The 16,109-nt window shown below is 38.1% G+C and overlaps 1 protein-coding gene across 15 annotated transcripts in view; it reads left to right on the forward strand.

Moving 5' to 3' along the window:
* Positions 1-447: 447 nt before the first annotated feature.
* The window catches only part of LOC113023425 (E3 SUMO-protein ligase ZBED1-like), a 33,800-nt gene continuing 18,138 nt past the window's right edge, over positions 448-16,109 (forward strand). For 8 of the 15 annotated variants that reach the window (XM_080305189.1, XM_080305191.1, XM_080305195.1 and 5 more), the window contains exons 1-3: positions 11,700-12,998; positions 13,193-13,517; positions 14,124-16,101. In XM_080305189.1, the coding sequence (XP_080161315.1) occupies positions 11,721-12,998; positions 13,193-13,517; positions 14,124-14,176 (1,656 nt within the window). In that variant the 5' untranslated portion in view covers positions 11,700-11,720 and the 3' untranslated portion in view covers positions 14,177-16,101. Of the gene's footprint in view, positions 3,533-4,966; positions 5,102-5,525; positions 10,809-11,699; positions 12,999-13,192; positions 13,518-14,123; positions 16,102-16,109 lie in introns of those variants that run through there. The other 7 variants (XR_013910798.1, XM_080305192.1, XR_013910801.1 and 4 more) reach the window with 7 other exon arrangements.

Raw genomic sequence — 16,109 nt, forward strand, 5'->3', positions numbered from 1 at the left:
GTCAAATAACCTAATAAAAGACTCCATAAGAACTAATGTGTTTTCTTTATTACCCCATTTTAAATTCCCAATCCAACAATTTATTATTAACAATACCAACCAGGTAATGGAACCCCTGGTCCCCATTACAGACAGTTTTTCAACTCTCAGTAATGCCATAGTGATCGTTTGATATATGGACCTGCAGCGGAGTTTAGGTCCAGACACGGCTAGTGACGTCAGACTGAACAACCGGATAGTGAGGGTCAAAAAGATGATAATGTTATTTAGAGCTATGTTCCTTACTGCCATTGGCAACATTTAGGAGATTATATACCAATATATGTGGATTCTAAGATCACATATCCTGTCATCCTGTATCTCTGTGAGGTCAGAGGTCAAATTTACAAATAACCTACTCCTACATAAAGTTTGTGTAATCAGAGTAAAACATCTGCCATATTTTAATACAGTAGTTGCTACTAAAATGTTTGATTTTGAATAGAAGACAAACACACATGTTCAGTGTAGGCTGAAAATGTACAAACAAAGTCATGTTCATGTTACCAGAAAAATGTGTGCAGGTATAACATAAAAACTAAGGTTAACCAAACATAACTTAATTTCGTGCAACCGATTACAATAATTTTTTTATGTTTATCCCACTGATTAGTTTGTTTTCAGTGTAGGCTGAAAATGTACACATTTGTGTGACAATGAAAACATGCAATATTCACAATATAATCTTTTTAGGACTTTATTAATGAATAAAAAAAACAATCAATTTGGAATGCCCAATAAGATCGCAGGGCTCGCAAAATCGCCCGTCGGGCTATATGATAACCCGACGGGCGGGGCTGAGATAGATTTTGGTCGCCCGACCGGAGATATCGCTAGCTCCGGGACGTCGGGCTAGAGATTTTGCGAGCCTCGAGTTGTGTATTAGTTGACAAATAAATAAATAAAACCCCAATAATCTGACAATTCCCTCTGAGCAAGCACTCGGCGACAGTGGGGAGGAAAAACTTTCTTTTAAAAGCAAGAAACCTCCGGCAGAACCAGGCTCAGTGAGGGACGGCCATCTGCCTCGACCGGTCGTGGGATTTTTAAAGTGACTCATTGGATGTGAAATAAATTAGCTTGTTTGAATCGTTTGTTGTTAGCCAATTTAAAGAGTCACTTTGATGTCAACTAATACACTTAAACTGTCCAAATAATTTTAAATAATAATTTTGCAGGCAGTTGGAGTGGTCAGAAGCACTTGGTATGGACATCAAGTTGTTATTAAGTTCTGTTTTTCCTGAGAATTTCATTTTTTTTTGCACTTTAAGTTGCTATTAAGTTTCTCAAGCTCTTTGTTTTCCCTGAGCATTTCATTGTTTTTGCACTTTAAAGTCTTATTAATTTCCTCGAGCTCTGTGTTTTCCTTGAGCATTTTCTTCTTTTTGTATTTTAAGTTGTTATTAATTTCCTCGAGCTCTGTGTTTTCCTTGAGCATTTTCTTGTTTTTGTATTTTAAGTTGTTATTAATTTCCTCGAGCTCTGTGTTTTCTTTGAGCATTTTCTTCTTTTTGTATTTTAAGTTGTTATTAATTTCCTCGAGCTCTGTGTTTTCCTTGAGCATTTTCTTGTTTTTGTATTTTAAGTTGTTATTAATTTCCTCGAGCTCTGTGTTTTCTTTGAGCATTTTCTTCTTTTTGTATTTTAAGTTGTTATTAATTTCCTCGAGCTCTGTGTTTTCCTTGAGCATTTTCTTCTTTTTGTATTTTAAGTTGTTATTAATTTCCTCGAGCTCTGTGTTTTCCTTGAGCATTTTCTTCTTTTTGTATTTTAAGTTGTTATTAATTTCCTCGAGCTCTGTGTTTTCTTTGAGCATTTTCTTGTTTTTGTATTTTAAGTTGTTATGAAGTTCCTCAAGCTCTGTGCTCTTTTTTAGGATTTCACTGTATTTGTAGTTTAAGTTCTTATTCTGTCCCTCGAGCTCTGTGTTCTTTCTCAGGATTTCATCAATTTTGTATTTTATGATGTTAGAAAGTTCCACAAGCTCTGAGTTCTTGCTTAGCATTTCATTGCAAATGTGCTGCGCGCCTGAGTGTTGTTTTATCAGTTTTTCCCTTTCTCCTTCTAGTTCCATGATTTTCTCCTTTATTTCATTAGAACATGCGTGTAGCTGTAGATTTTTCCTTTCTAAGTCTTGGAGAATAACTTGTGTCTTTTTCTGCATTTTTTCCTGTTGCTGTTTCTCTTGAAGAAACTCTTTGTTTTTCTCCAGGGCTTCATCAAGTTTTAGGTGAAGCTGCAGATTCTTGTTCTCAGTGTCTTTGAGATTCCCATAGAGCTCCTGATTAATAGCTTCTGTTTGTTGAAGCTGGTAGGACATTTTTCTTAACTGGTCGCAGTTCTGCTTGTTTGTTGTCATCAGGCTTGCAATATGCTGCGGATCTTCAATAAAGATTATTTCCCAGCCCTTATCTACACTGGGCAGGTTTTGTGTATTTTTATTTTCTTCGTCTTGCTGGTTTATGAGACTTTCATCGTGAAACATTTCTGCATTTCTGTGCAGTGCTTCGTTAAGCTTTACTTGCAAGACTTTGTTTTGTTTCTTCATGGTCTGAAGTTTACATTCCATTTTTTTCTCCTTTCTTTCCTGTTGTTTCTTCTCTTGAAGCAACTCTTTGTTTTTTTCCTGGGCTTCATCAAGTTTTGCTTCCATCTCCAGGTTCTTAAACTCAGTGTCTTCCAGTTTCCCACAGAGCTCCTGATTAATATCTTCTTTTTCTTCAAGCAGATGGGACATTTGTCTTAATTCAGCACAGTTGTGTTTGTTTTCTGTCATCAAGTTTAAAATCTTCTCCTGTGCTCGATTAAATAGTATTTTCCAGCCTTCATTTATATTATCCACATTGGGCTGCCTTCGATGATTTTCTTTTTCTCGTTGGTTCTTGACAAATTCATTATGCCTTTCTTCCAACTGGTTATTTAGGGCCTCCATGTGTCTGCACTTCTCTACAAGCTGAATTTTCTCTGCCTGGATTTGTTTAATCATGTTGTGTAGATTTTGGTTTTCCTGCCTACTTTCAGCTAATGCCCTTTGGATGGATGGACCCTCGAGCACAGGGCCAGCGTAAGCTTGTTGTTTTTTGCTGTGTTTTCTCTGAGACATGTTGGAATCTTAGTAAAACAACTGTGTAAATGATCCAACTGTTTCAAAATGTTTCTCAGGTTTATGTTTGAATGCTGCGAACATGAGTGCTGCGAATAAACTGACTAAAAGTTTGCAGTTCTCACCCCTATTTATACCTTTTGAATGGATCACATGCCTTTGATCTATATGATGTCATAGGGCTTTGGAGTGTGATGTCACGGGGGTGGGCGTGGAAAGGATTTTGGCCCGATCCGCCATTTTGGGGGTCTAAACAAAGCGCTCACTCACATGTTAGTCGTGTTTTCTCCTCAAGCTCCGCCCCCTGGAAAGGAAAAATCGGCTGCACTGTCCGCCATTTTGTTTCTCGCTTTGGAAAATCTACTATCATCTGGAGTTTTACAGTTGAAGGTAAATAAGATTTTAAAGCTAACACACCAGTGAGAAAGAGTGTAGACCCTTTATATATGTGGACTTTTACTGGACTGTTTATCAAAAACCATGAAAGGCCAATGTTAGGCTCCAGTTAGCAAATGGTAACCGAAATTATGCGATAAGCAAATTAGTAATTAACATATATAATGTGAGTTAATATTGTTTGTATATTCTTTCAGTCTAAATTAACAGACTATTACAAACTTGCATCGGTGTCTGTAGTAAGTGGTGGTACCTGCAGTGTCTTAACCATTAAACAAGCTAATGTAGGGCCGGGATATGACTAGTTTGTTGAAACATGTCTGCTGCCAATGTGACTGCTCACACATGGTAACATTACCAGCACATAGCCACAGCCGCTATAAACATGCTGAAAGGTCAGTCTAGCTTCTGTAGTCAGCAGCTGGAAGACTCAACACAGACCCAAGATTCAGTGTAACGGTTATCTAAATGTTGTGTGTCCTGTTTGTAAGCCCAGAAAAAGAAATTAAATAAAATGACGACCTTGAGCTTCAAGCTAATGTAAGCGTAATGCTATAGCATAAAGCGACTAATGCAATGATGAGGTTGTTAAATTAGTAAAAATACAGTAAATATATCCAACATGAATCATTTATATTTTTGGTCTAAACATAATTAAGTCTCACGCCTTTCACTTGTTTTAGAAGGATGTTCAGTCTTTTAAAACCAGTCATATCAAAATAACAGAAAACAGTAAGTGGGTCTAAAGTGGGTCTATTTAGGGCATGACACCTATGCAGTACTCATTAGGCTTTATTTCATGTTCTGGGGCAGTGAATGTAATGTACTGTACACACAAAAACAAATTATTTTAACTGATTTATAGACAGACTGAGAGGAGGGCTTAAAGAGATAAAAATAATGACAATATAAATATGTTAAATTTATTTTTTCTGTAAAGGTATATGGTGCTTATCCCTGCTGAAGGGCAGATTGGTGTTGCTTCAGAACAATTCTCTAGCGCTGTTACGTAGAGGTGTTACAGTTAAGGTTTTAATAACATTATTTTATTTACTAGTGAAGATTTGCATATGTTATCTCACATTCTGTAAGGTAAATTTTCTGGAAAGGTCAAATTAACTAATTTAACTAAGTATTAATGAAAGACCTCGATGTGTATATGACAATAATAGATGTAGTTTCTGGGTCATTTGGCAGAACTGCAAAATGGCCAGAAGGAGGCAACTGCTGTGGTTGCAAACAGGCTTTGGGTGGTATGGAAGTAAGGGCAACTATGGAACTGCTCAGCAACATGGGACCCATAGCTAATAAATAGTAATATGACAAAAAATAACAACTTTGTGTGGATGTAACCTTGTGAGATTTGACATTTTGACAGCATTTTTATGTGACAACTTCTCTTTTTAGATAAATGCAGAGTTTAAGCGTATTACCACCATGCCACTGCAGTCCAGATTACTCTCGCAGATAGATGTGCTATCTGACAAACTAATAAAGGTCTTCAAAAGGCGAGGAGGACAAATAGGAAGAAGACTTCAGAACATTCTGGAGCCCATGGCCCAGGTAAGAGAAAAATTAATTTGTGTATACACTTTAGGGAAAATAATAATTTTAACAAAATGCTGCTTGTCACTCTATGCCAGGAGTATGTTGAAAATCACCTGGGATTTTCACAATTTACCATGGGTGCGTTTTTTGTTTTTGTTTTCTTTTACCTGCATTAGAACTGTGTGTGGAGTTCATAGTTGAACACCTCTCTATGCTCTGACAGTATTCTGCTTCTTTGCATGGAGATTTCACTTCATGCATTACCTTTTTAAGCATTCTGAGGACTCAAATCAGTTGCTGTAATGAATCCATTTTTGTTCACCTAATGTGTTAATGTTAACATTTTTTGGAATAGTGACACAGATTAAAATAAGATTTGGTATAATGTTCTTTGACTAGTGTTCTGTTTAATTAAATTTCGGAATTCTGCATTTTCTAGGCCACAGATGAAGCCATTATCCAACGATCTAATAAGGAAACAACCATGGGAATTTACATCATAAAGTCAAGAGATGGCAGGATTATCCCCTGAGGACATCGGGATAATCCTTGAAGGTCAGAGAGTCTGGCAGGATTTGGATAACTATACCCTAGCAGCTGCAATGCTGTTTGGACTAATGTACACTTTGAACCTCACCTACCCACTGGAAAAGTATACCTTCGAGGTATTATAGAAACTGGTTATGGAGCTCAAAAGGAACAGCCTTTCAAAGAAGGCCCAGGTTTTCAGGACCAGACTGTACGATTGAACAGTTTTCCAGTTATGATGTGGGAACAACATGTTTACCTCTTCGAATATGTGCCATCCTTTCTTTTAAGCCAGCACTCGTAAAGTTTTCACTTTTCAAGCCATGGCTCGTTTAAAAAAAAAATTCAAACTTTGAATGTCCATTTTTCTCAATGGAAATGGTGCCTTGCACCAATTTCACCAGTTTGCAATTTTTTTCCCAAGGTGCACCGCTACAAACAGATTGCATCGTCTAGTATAGTGATTGTGATGTTTAGTGATAGAAGCAAGCCAATACTAATCAGTTTAGGTCTCTTGGTTTTGTGCCTGTGGGTTATAATGTTATTTTAAGTCTCTTCTTTGTGTCATTTTAATAATTACACCCCTGTTGCCATATTACCTTATGGCTCTTACATTTAAAAAACTATTTTTTACATAAGCGCGATGTCATAAGGCCCCACAATGTTGAATTCAGGTTACAGCAGATAACTTTGAGGAATGTTGTGGAATGTTTTTCAAGAGATGCATTGTACAAATATGACTCATGTATATTTTGGAAGCCTGAATTGAAAGTCCATTGTTACAACTGTGTAGTATTTTCAAAGATACAGGTCATTGTTCAAAAATGTTTTGCTTATTTCTTTGATTGAAGAGAAAGTGTACAGTACATACAGTAAGATCAGCCTTAATTTAGTTTTATTTATTGAACACTCAATTATATATTAGATTATATATTATATATTAGAAATTTGTTATAAAATAAAATAAGCTTACCATAAAATAATCTTGTCACTATACCACATAGTAGTCCAATACAATTAACACAAAAAGTTCATGTCTGATAAACAAGTGGTTTCTATAAATATTTGACCGGAATGAAAAACATAACAACAACATAACAAAGTCATGTTCATGTTACCAGAAAAATGTGTGCAGGTATAACATAAAAACTAAGGTTAACCAAACATAACTTAATTTCGTGCAACCGATTACAATAATTTTTTTATGTTTATCCCACTGATTAGTTTGTTTTCAGTGTAGGCTGAAAATGTACACATTTGTGTGACAATGAAAACATGCAATATTCACAATATAATCTTTTTAGGACTTTATTAATGAATAAAAAAAAAATCAATTTGGAATGCCCAATAAGATCGCAGGGCTCGCAAAATCGCCGGGGCTGAGATAGATTTTGGTCGCCCGACCGGAGATATCGCTAGCTCCAGGACGTCGGGCTAGAGATTTTGCGAGCCCCGAGTTGTGTATTAGTTGACAAAAAATAAATAAAACCCCAATAATCTGACAATTCCCTCTGAGCAAGCACTCGGCGACAGTGGGGAGGAAAAACTTTCTTTTAAAAGCAAGAAACCTCCGGCAGAACCAGGCTCAGTGAGGGACGGCCATCTGCCTCGACCGGTCGTGGGATTTTTAAAGTGACTCATTGGATGTGAAATAAATTAGCTTGTTTGAATCGTTTGTTGTTAGCCAATTTAAAGAGTCACTTTGATGTCAACTAATACACTTAAACTGTCCAAATAATTTTAAATAATAATTTTGCAGGCAGTTGGAGTGGTCAGAAGCACTTGGTATGGACATCAAGTTGTTATTAAGTTCTGTTTTTCCTGAGAATTTCATTTTTTTTTGCACTTTAAGTTGCTATTAAGTTTCTCAAGCTCTTTGTTTTCCCTGAGCATTTCATTGTTTTTGCACTTTAAAGTCTTATTAATTTCCTCGAGCTCTTTGTTTTCCTTGAGCATTTTCTTCTTTTTGTATTTTAAGTTGTTATTAATTTCCTCGAGCTCTGTGTTTTCTTTGAGCATTTTCTTCTTTTTGTATTTTAAGTTGTTATTAATTTCCTCGAGCTCTGTGTTTTCCTTGAGCATTTTCTTCTTTTTGTATTTTAAGTTGTTATTAATTTCCTCGAGCTCTGTGTTTTCCTTGAGCATTTTCTTGTTTTTGTATTTTAAGTTGTTATTAATTTCCTCGAGCTCTGTGTTTTCTTTGAGCATTTTCTTCTTTTTGTATTTTAAGTTGTTATTAATTTCCTCGAGCTCTGTGTTTTCCTTGAGCATTTTCTTCTTTTTGTATTTTAAGTTGTTATTAATTTCCTCGAGCTCTGTGTTTTCCTTGAGCATTTTCTTCTTTTTGTATTTTAAGTTGTTATTAATTTCCTCGAGCTCTGTGTTTTCCTTGAGCATTTTCTTGTTTTTGTATTTTAAGTTGTTATGAAGTTCCTCAAGCTCTGTGCTCTTTTTTAGGATTTCACTGTATTTGTAGTTTAAGTTCTTATTCTGTCCCTCGAGCTCTGTGTTCTTTCTCAGGATTTCATCAATTTTGTATTTTATGATGTTAGAAAGTTCCACAAGCTCTGAGTTCTTGCTTAGCATTTCATTGCAAATGTGCTGCGCGCCTGAGTGTTGTTTTATCAGTTTTTCCCTTTCTCCTTCTAGTTCCATGATTTTCTCCTTCATTTCATTAGAACATGCGTGTAGCTGTAGATTTTTCCTTTCTAAGTCTTGGAGAATAACTTGTGTCTTTTTCTGCATTTTTTCCTGTTGCTGTTTCTCTTGAAGAAACTCTTTGTTTTTCTCCAGGGCTTCATCAAGTTTTAGGTGAAGCTGCAGATTCTTGTTCTCAGTGTCTTTGAGATTCCCATAGAGCTCCTGATTAATAGCTTCTGTTTGTTGAAGCTGGTAGGACATTTTTCTTAACTGGTCGCAGTTCTGCTTGTTTGTTGTCATCAGGCTTGCAATATGCTGCGGATCTTCAATAAAGATTATTTCCCAGCCCTTATCTACACTGGGCAGGTTTTGTGTATTTTTATTTTCTTCGTCTTGCTGGTTTATGAGACTTTCATCGTGAAACATTTCTGCATTTCTGTGCAGTGCTTCGTTAAGCTTTACTTGCAAGACTTTGTTTTGTTTCTTCATGGTCTGAAGTTTACATTCCATTTTTTTCTCCTTTCTTTCCTGTTGTTTCTTCTCTTGAAGCAACTCTTTGTTTTTTTCCTGGGCTTCATCAAGTTTTCCTTCCATCTCCAGGTTCTTAAACTCAGTGTCTTCCAGTTTCCCACAGAGCTCCTGATTAATATCTTCTTTTTCTTCGAGCAGATGGGACATTTGTCTTAATTCAGCACAGTTGTGTTTGTTTTCTGTCATCAAGTTTAAAATCTTCTCCTGTGCTCGATTAAATAGTATTTTCCAGCCCTCATTTATATTATCCACATTGGGCTGCCTTCGATTATTTTCTTTTTCTCGTTGGTTCTTGACAAATTCATTATGCCTTTCTTCCAACTGGTTATTTAGGGCCTCCATGTGTCTGCACTTCTCTACAAGCTGAATTTTCTCTGCCTGGATTTGTTCAATCATGTTGTGTAGATTTTGGTTTTCCTGCCTACTTTCAGCTAATGCCCTTTGGATGGATGGACCCTCGAGCAGAGGGCCAGCGTAAGCTTGTTGTTTTTTGCTGTGTTTTCTCTGAGACATGTTGGAATCTTAGTAAAACAACTGTGTAAATGATCCAACTGTTTCAAAATGTTTCTCAGGTTTATGTTTGAATGCTGCGAACATGAGTGCTGCGAATAAACTGACTAAAAGTTTGCAGTTCTCACCCCTATTTATACCTTTTGAATGGATCACATGCCTTTGATCTATATGATGTCATAGGGCTTTGGAGCGTGATGTCACGGGGGTGGGCGTGGAAAGGATTTTGGCCCGATCCGCCATTTTGGGGTCTAAACAAAGCGCTCACTCACATGTTAGTCGCGTTTTATCCTCAAGCTCCGCCCCCTGGAAAGGAAAAATCGGCTGCACTGTCCGCCATTTTGTTTCTCGCTTTGGAAAATCTACTATCATCTGGAGTTTTACAGTTGAAAGTAAATAAGATTTTAAAGCTAACACACCAGTGAGAAAGAGTTCAGACCCTTTATATATGTGGACTTTTACTGGGGTGTTGTTATTTTACAGGTATGTGGGCTGTTTATCGAAAACCATGAAAGGCCAATGTTAGGCTCCAGTCAGCTAATGGTAACCGAAATTATGTGATAAGCAAATTAGTAATTAACATATATAATGTGAGTTAATATTGTTTGTATATTCTTTCAGTCTAAATTAACAGACTATTACAAACATGCATCGGTGTCTGTAGTAAGTGGTGGTGTAACCCAGTGTTAATTTGGTTATCTGATATTGTGTGATATTCAGTATATATGTATATATCTATATTGGGTGTTATAAAATGTTCTTCAATGATTTTGAGGTTGTTGGTTTTTTTTTTTTTAATTGCTATTGGTTTGCGGCTGCTTTACGACAGTCGACTGTGGTAGTACATCCTAGCGGGAGGGGCTATGAGCTCACATGGCTTGTAGCTTTGCCAGAGAGCAAGCTTGGGTGAGCTAGCGGGGAATATCTCCTTCTGCAGTAGCCTTAAAAAAAGACTATTGTTCATTCTCCTGCCAGGTAAAAATCTGTTTCGTATGTATATTATAGTATTCCATGTGTTATCGTGTGTTTGCTATGATGTGATGTGTAGTAATGGTTATTAAGGTGCTAATCGAGGCTAAGCTAGCAAGCTTGACAATTAGCCGCCATGCTAAGCGGACGTTAGTAGCCAAGTTCGTATGTCACTATCCGGTTGTTCAGTGATGACGCGACGAATCCTACTTCCGGGTCTAAAGTAGTCTGCGTTTAATATGGCTTTTGTGTTGTTAACATGTTTAATGTTATGTATTTTCTTCTATTTGATCTCAAAAAGCTCCTAAAACAGTCAGTGATCACTGTTGACCTCCCTCGGCTTTTATTACCGCTAATCATTTATTTAAGCTCAGTTTTTAAAACCTTAGGATGTAACTACAGCCCAGCCCATGCAGCAGTATATGAATGACTAACCTCGTATTGTGGATGGATTATCTCAGTTGTTCTCCTGGCTGAAGTTTGGTCCTTTTACAGCATCCTGCCATGCGATTACATTTGTTCCTGACCACCGAGAACACTCACGGTAACTTTTATCAAGTGGAAAAAAAAGTTAGCTTGTTTATATTATGCTAACGTAGCTGTGTCGCTAGCAGTCACGCAGCACATCATTATATACCAGCTAGCCCAACTTCAGTAACCCTACAAACGTTACTGCTGTTTAGTTTTCTGTCTTCATTTATGCTGGAAGTAATAACAGAGCTGTACGTTTTAATTTGTTTCCAAAACCCCGCAGTCAGGACATGCTATATTGTATTTAGATAGAAGCTAGCGAGCTAACTCCCTGCTAACTTCTAACTCCGTTAAATGTCATAAATTCCGTTTTCATGGATGCCTGGATGTTAAACTCAATTGTTACACCTGGGAGAGCAGAACGCTGATCATTTTATTAAAGATGAAAGACTTTAGACAGTTTTTCAACTCTCAGTAATGCCACAGTGATCGTTTGATATATGGACCTGCAGCGGAGTTTAGACCCAGACACGGCTAGTGACGTCAGCTGTGCCAGAGAGCAAGCTTGGGTGAGCTAGCGGGGAATATCTCCTTCTGCAGTAGCCTTAAAAAAAGACTATTGTTCGTAGGGGTGGGGAAAAAAATCGATACTGCGTAGTATCGCGATATTTTGTTTGCCAATAATGTATCGATACAGGGACAGCAGACATCGATATTTTGTTCCAAAAACTTCCAATCCACCAGATGGTGCGGTTGAGCTTTTTCTCTAGTGAGGTCAGCAGAGGTTAGGTCAGCACATGGGAAAATTGATCAAACAAAGATGGAGGAAGAAAAAGAGATCAGAAAAGCGCCATCTGCGTTTAAATCAAACGTCTGGACGTACTTTGGATTTTTTAACAAGGATGGAACAAATGAGATGGATATGACACACGGGATTTGCAAGGTGTGTCGTATGAAAATAAAGTACTCTGGGAATACTACGAACATGAGGGCCCATCTTACACGGCACCATCCAAATATAGCATTAACCGCGGACGGGAAAGCTAGCTCTGAATCAGCTCCACTGAAAAATCAACCAACGCTGGACACTCTTAGCTTAGCAAAGCTATCTCCCAATTCAGAGCGAGCTAAGAAAATAACACAATCTATCACGTACTTCATCTGCAAAGACCTGCGTCCTTACAACATTGTGGAAAACGAGGGCTTTTCTTACATGATCAAGACGCTGGAACCCAGGTATGTGATACCATCACGACGTTTTTTCGCCGACACAGCCGTACCCAATCTCTACATAGATGTGAAGCGTAAAGTTGAGGAAAGTTTGAGCACAGCAGAAAGGGTTGCATTAACTTGCGACGCATGGACCTCGCGGGCTGTGGATTCATATGTGACTATAACAGCTCATTATCTCACAGCGGACTGGCAACTGCTGTCTTACGTTCTCCAAACTCGAACATTACATGAAAGTCACACCGGAGCGAACATTGCAAATCTCCTGCAAAATGCAGCACAGGAATGGGGGATTGCCGACAAAAATCTTGTGGTTGTCACCGACAATGCTTCTAATATGACAATTGCCACTCAGCTAGCGGGATACCTGCATGTGAAGTGTTTCGCCCATACGCTCAATCTGGCATCACAACGAGCCTTAAACCTGCCTGCAGTAGCGAGGGTCTTGGGGAGAGTGCGGCGCATAACTGGGTTTTTCAATAGAAGCACAGTGGCAAACCACACTCTGGAGCAAAAACAGAAAATGTTACAGCTCCCGACTCACAAGCTCAAGACCGACGTCTGCACGAGATGGAACAGTGCTTATGACATGCTCCAGCGTTTCCTTGAACAACAACCTGCAATTTGTGCAGCGCTGCTGTCTCCCGAAGTCAGAAAGAGTAGCACAGATATCTTTACTCTAAACGAGACGGATATTGGGAACACTGAAGAAATTGTCCGGGCCTTGAAGTCAATGCAAGTCGCGACTACTGTGATGTCTGAGGAAAAGAATCCTACTCTGTCTCTCGTAGCACCGCTGCTAGCACAGCTGTTGCACGACACCCAAGACAACATTGGTGACACAGCACTGGTCAGAAACATCAAGCAAAGTATCAGTCAAGATCTTAAGAAGAGATATGCCAGCACAGTCGAGAGGAACACCCTCTACACAGCATCAGCTCTCGACCCACGCTTTAAAACCCTGCCATTCCTGTCACTGGAGGAAAGACAGGAAACCTATGCCAGAGTGGTTGCTGAGGCTATAACCCTTCAGGTAAGCAAACATTCTGGTGTTATAATTTAAATAACTTACAATATTAGTAGATCGGTGATATTTTTGTCATATTGGTAATATTCTATTTAACAATTAAATACATTAATTATAATTTGCTAACATATTACTGCATACTAAAAGATATGAAATATTTATTTTCTCCCTCTCTCTGTATGTGTGTGGGTTTTCTACAGGAAGAAAAGAGGCAGCAGCCCATCTGTGAGCCAGAAGCCCATGAACATCATGAGAAACCCGACGAGACTGAACAAAATCCCAGACCCCCTCTCATACCAGCCAAGATGAGGAAGTCTCGTGGGTTAACAGACTTGCTTGGTCAGACTTATGGTGATGTTGGAGCCCCACCAAAATCATTATCTGCCACAGCTGAGGAGGAGGTGAAAAGATACCAGGAGGTCACATCACTGGCACTCACAGAAGACCCACTAAGCTGGTGGAAATCCCATGAGGAAGTCTATCCTTTCCTGGCCACGCTGGCAAAAAGATATCTTTGTATCCCAGGTACTAGTGTCTCGGCTGAAAGAGTCTTCTCAACCGCTGGAGACATCGTCACAGCAAAACGGAGCACTCTGACTTCAGAGCATGTTGATCAGCTCCTTTTTCTGAGCAAGAATGCTGACATTGCTTCACTGTCCAAATGTGTTTAACTTTTTAGGGCAGCAACAAACAGGACAGTTTACTTATTTTAATTTAAGAAATGTTTTATTTTATTTAAATTTAAAACTTTTTTATTTAATGTAAAATTATATTTTATTATAAGCTATAATTGTACCAGATAGTTACGTTCAGTTAAGTTGGTTACTAGACTGTTATACAAACCGTTCACTTTGTCAGCAATAAAACTGACTGACATGAGAGAAAGACTGAGTGTGAGACTTTATTATTAAAATAAAATGAATAATGATAAAGTTTACCTTTATGGACAAAATCTGCAGTAGAAAAAATATGTGATAAATCACAAAATATTGTATTGCAATACCCATAATATTGCAAAAATATATTAAAAAAAAATCGCAATAATATCGTATCGTGAGTTAAGTATTGTGATAATATCGTATCGTGGGGTGTATGGTGATTCCCACCTCTAATTGTTCGTTCTCCTGCCAGAGGCCTCGCTGCTGTGCTGCCTTACTGCTGTGCTGTCTCGCTGGTGCCATTAAAGGACAAGCGGCTGCCATCCCTTCATCCATCCGGACCTTGGTTATTTGGACCGAAGTACTCACACACACGCCCGCACTCGGTGCCATACACTCTCTTTATTTTGCTGGCCAGCTAATACCCTTGGTTTTTTTTTTTGTTTGCATTCACAAAGACTATCCAAAGACATTTTGGTTATTGTCAAATAGACACTCTCTGATTACGGACTGAGGAGGTTGTGGTGTTACAACCCCAGGACTGAGAAAAAGGACTCTTTACATAATATATTCACTTGTCTCCTGGTTAGGAGAAGTGACTATTGATGGAAATATTTTTCTTCTTCTTGTCTTTGTTTACATTGTATCCCAGAGAAGTTTTAAGTTGTTCAGGTTGAAACATTTGCACTTAAAGTCAGTTAAGTTTCCTTTGATATATCAGTGTCAAGCTGATGTTTAAGAGGGTATGTTAAGGACAGATGTGCTCCAGTCCATCAATCCTTTAAAGTGCTGGACACCGATGGTAAATTGCCATCAGACCCTAAATAAATTGTCCTCTGCTGTTATCCATATTGCTTCACTCATTCTTTGGTGAGTAGACGTATTGGTTACAGTGGTACCTGCAGTGTCTTAACTATTAAACAAGCTAATGTAGGGCCGGGATATGACTAGTTTGTTGAAACATGTCTGCTGCCAATGTGACTGCTCACACACGGTAACATTACCAGCACATAGCCACAGCCGCTATAAACATGCTGAAAGGTCAGTCTAGCTTCTGTAGTCAGCAGCTGGAAGACTCAACACAGACCCAAGATTCAGTGTAACGGTTATCTAAATGTTGTGTGTCCTGTTTGTAAGCCCAGAAAAAGAAATTAAATAAAATGACGACCTTGAGCTTCAAGCTAATGTAAGCGTAATGCTATAGCATAAAGCGACTAATGCAATGATGAGGTTGTTAAATTAGTAAAAATACAGTAAATATATCCAACATGAATCATTTATATTTTTGGTCTAAACATAATTAAGTCTCACGCCTTTCACTTGTTTTAGAAGGATGTTCAGTCTTTTAAAACCAGTCATATCAAAATAACAGAAAACAGTAAGTGGGTCTAAAGTGGGTCTATTTAGGGCATGACACCTATGCAGTACTCATTAGGAGAGGAAGTGCATGACGTGGGGCTTTATTTCATGTTCTGGGGCAGTGAATGTAATGTACTGTACACACAAAAACAAATTATTTTAACTGATTTATAGACAGACTGAGAGGAGGGCTTAAAGAGATAAAAATAATGACAATATAAATATGTTAAATTTATTTTTTCTGTAAAGGTATATGGTGCTTATCCCTGCTGAAGGGCAGATTGGTGTTGCTTCAGAACAATTCTCTAGCGCTGTTACGTAGAGGTGTTACAGTTAAGGTTTTAATAACATTATTTTATTTACTAGTGAAGATTTGCATATGTTATCTCACATTCTGTAAGGTAAATTTTCTGGAAAGGTCAAATTAACTAATTTAACTAAGTATTAATGAAAGACCTCGATGTGTATATGACAATAATAGATGTAGTTTCTGGGTCATTTGGCAGAACTGCAAAATGGCCAGAAGGAGGCAACTGCTGTGGTTGCAAACAGGCTTTGGGTGGTATGGAAGTAAGGGCAACTATGGAACTGCTCAGCAACATGGGACCCATAGCTAATAAATAGTAATATGACAAAAAATAACAACTTTGTGTGGATGTAACCTTGTGAGATTTGACATTTTGACAGCATTTTTATGTGACAACTTCTCTTTTTAGATAAATGCAGAGTTTAAGCGCATTACCACCATGCCACTGCAGTCCAGATTACTCTCGCAGATAGATGTGCTATCTGACAAACTAATAAAGGTCTTCAAAAGGCGAGGAGGACAAATAGGAAGAAGACTTCAGAACATTCTGGAGCCCATGGCCCAGGTAAGAGA

The sequence above is a fragment of the Astatotilapia calliptera genome, chromosome 8, assembly GCF_964374335.1.
Source record: "Astatotilapia calliptera chromosome 8, fAstCal68.1, whole genome shotgun sequence".
In the NCBI taxonomy this organism is placed as follows: Eukaryota; Metazoa; Chordata; class Actinopteri; order Cichliformes; family Cichlidae; genus Astatotilapia; species Astatotilapia calliptera.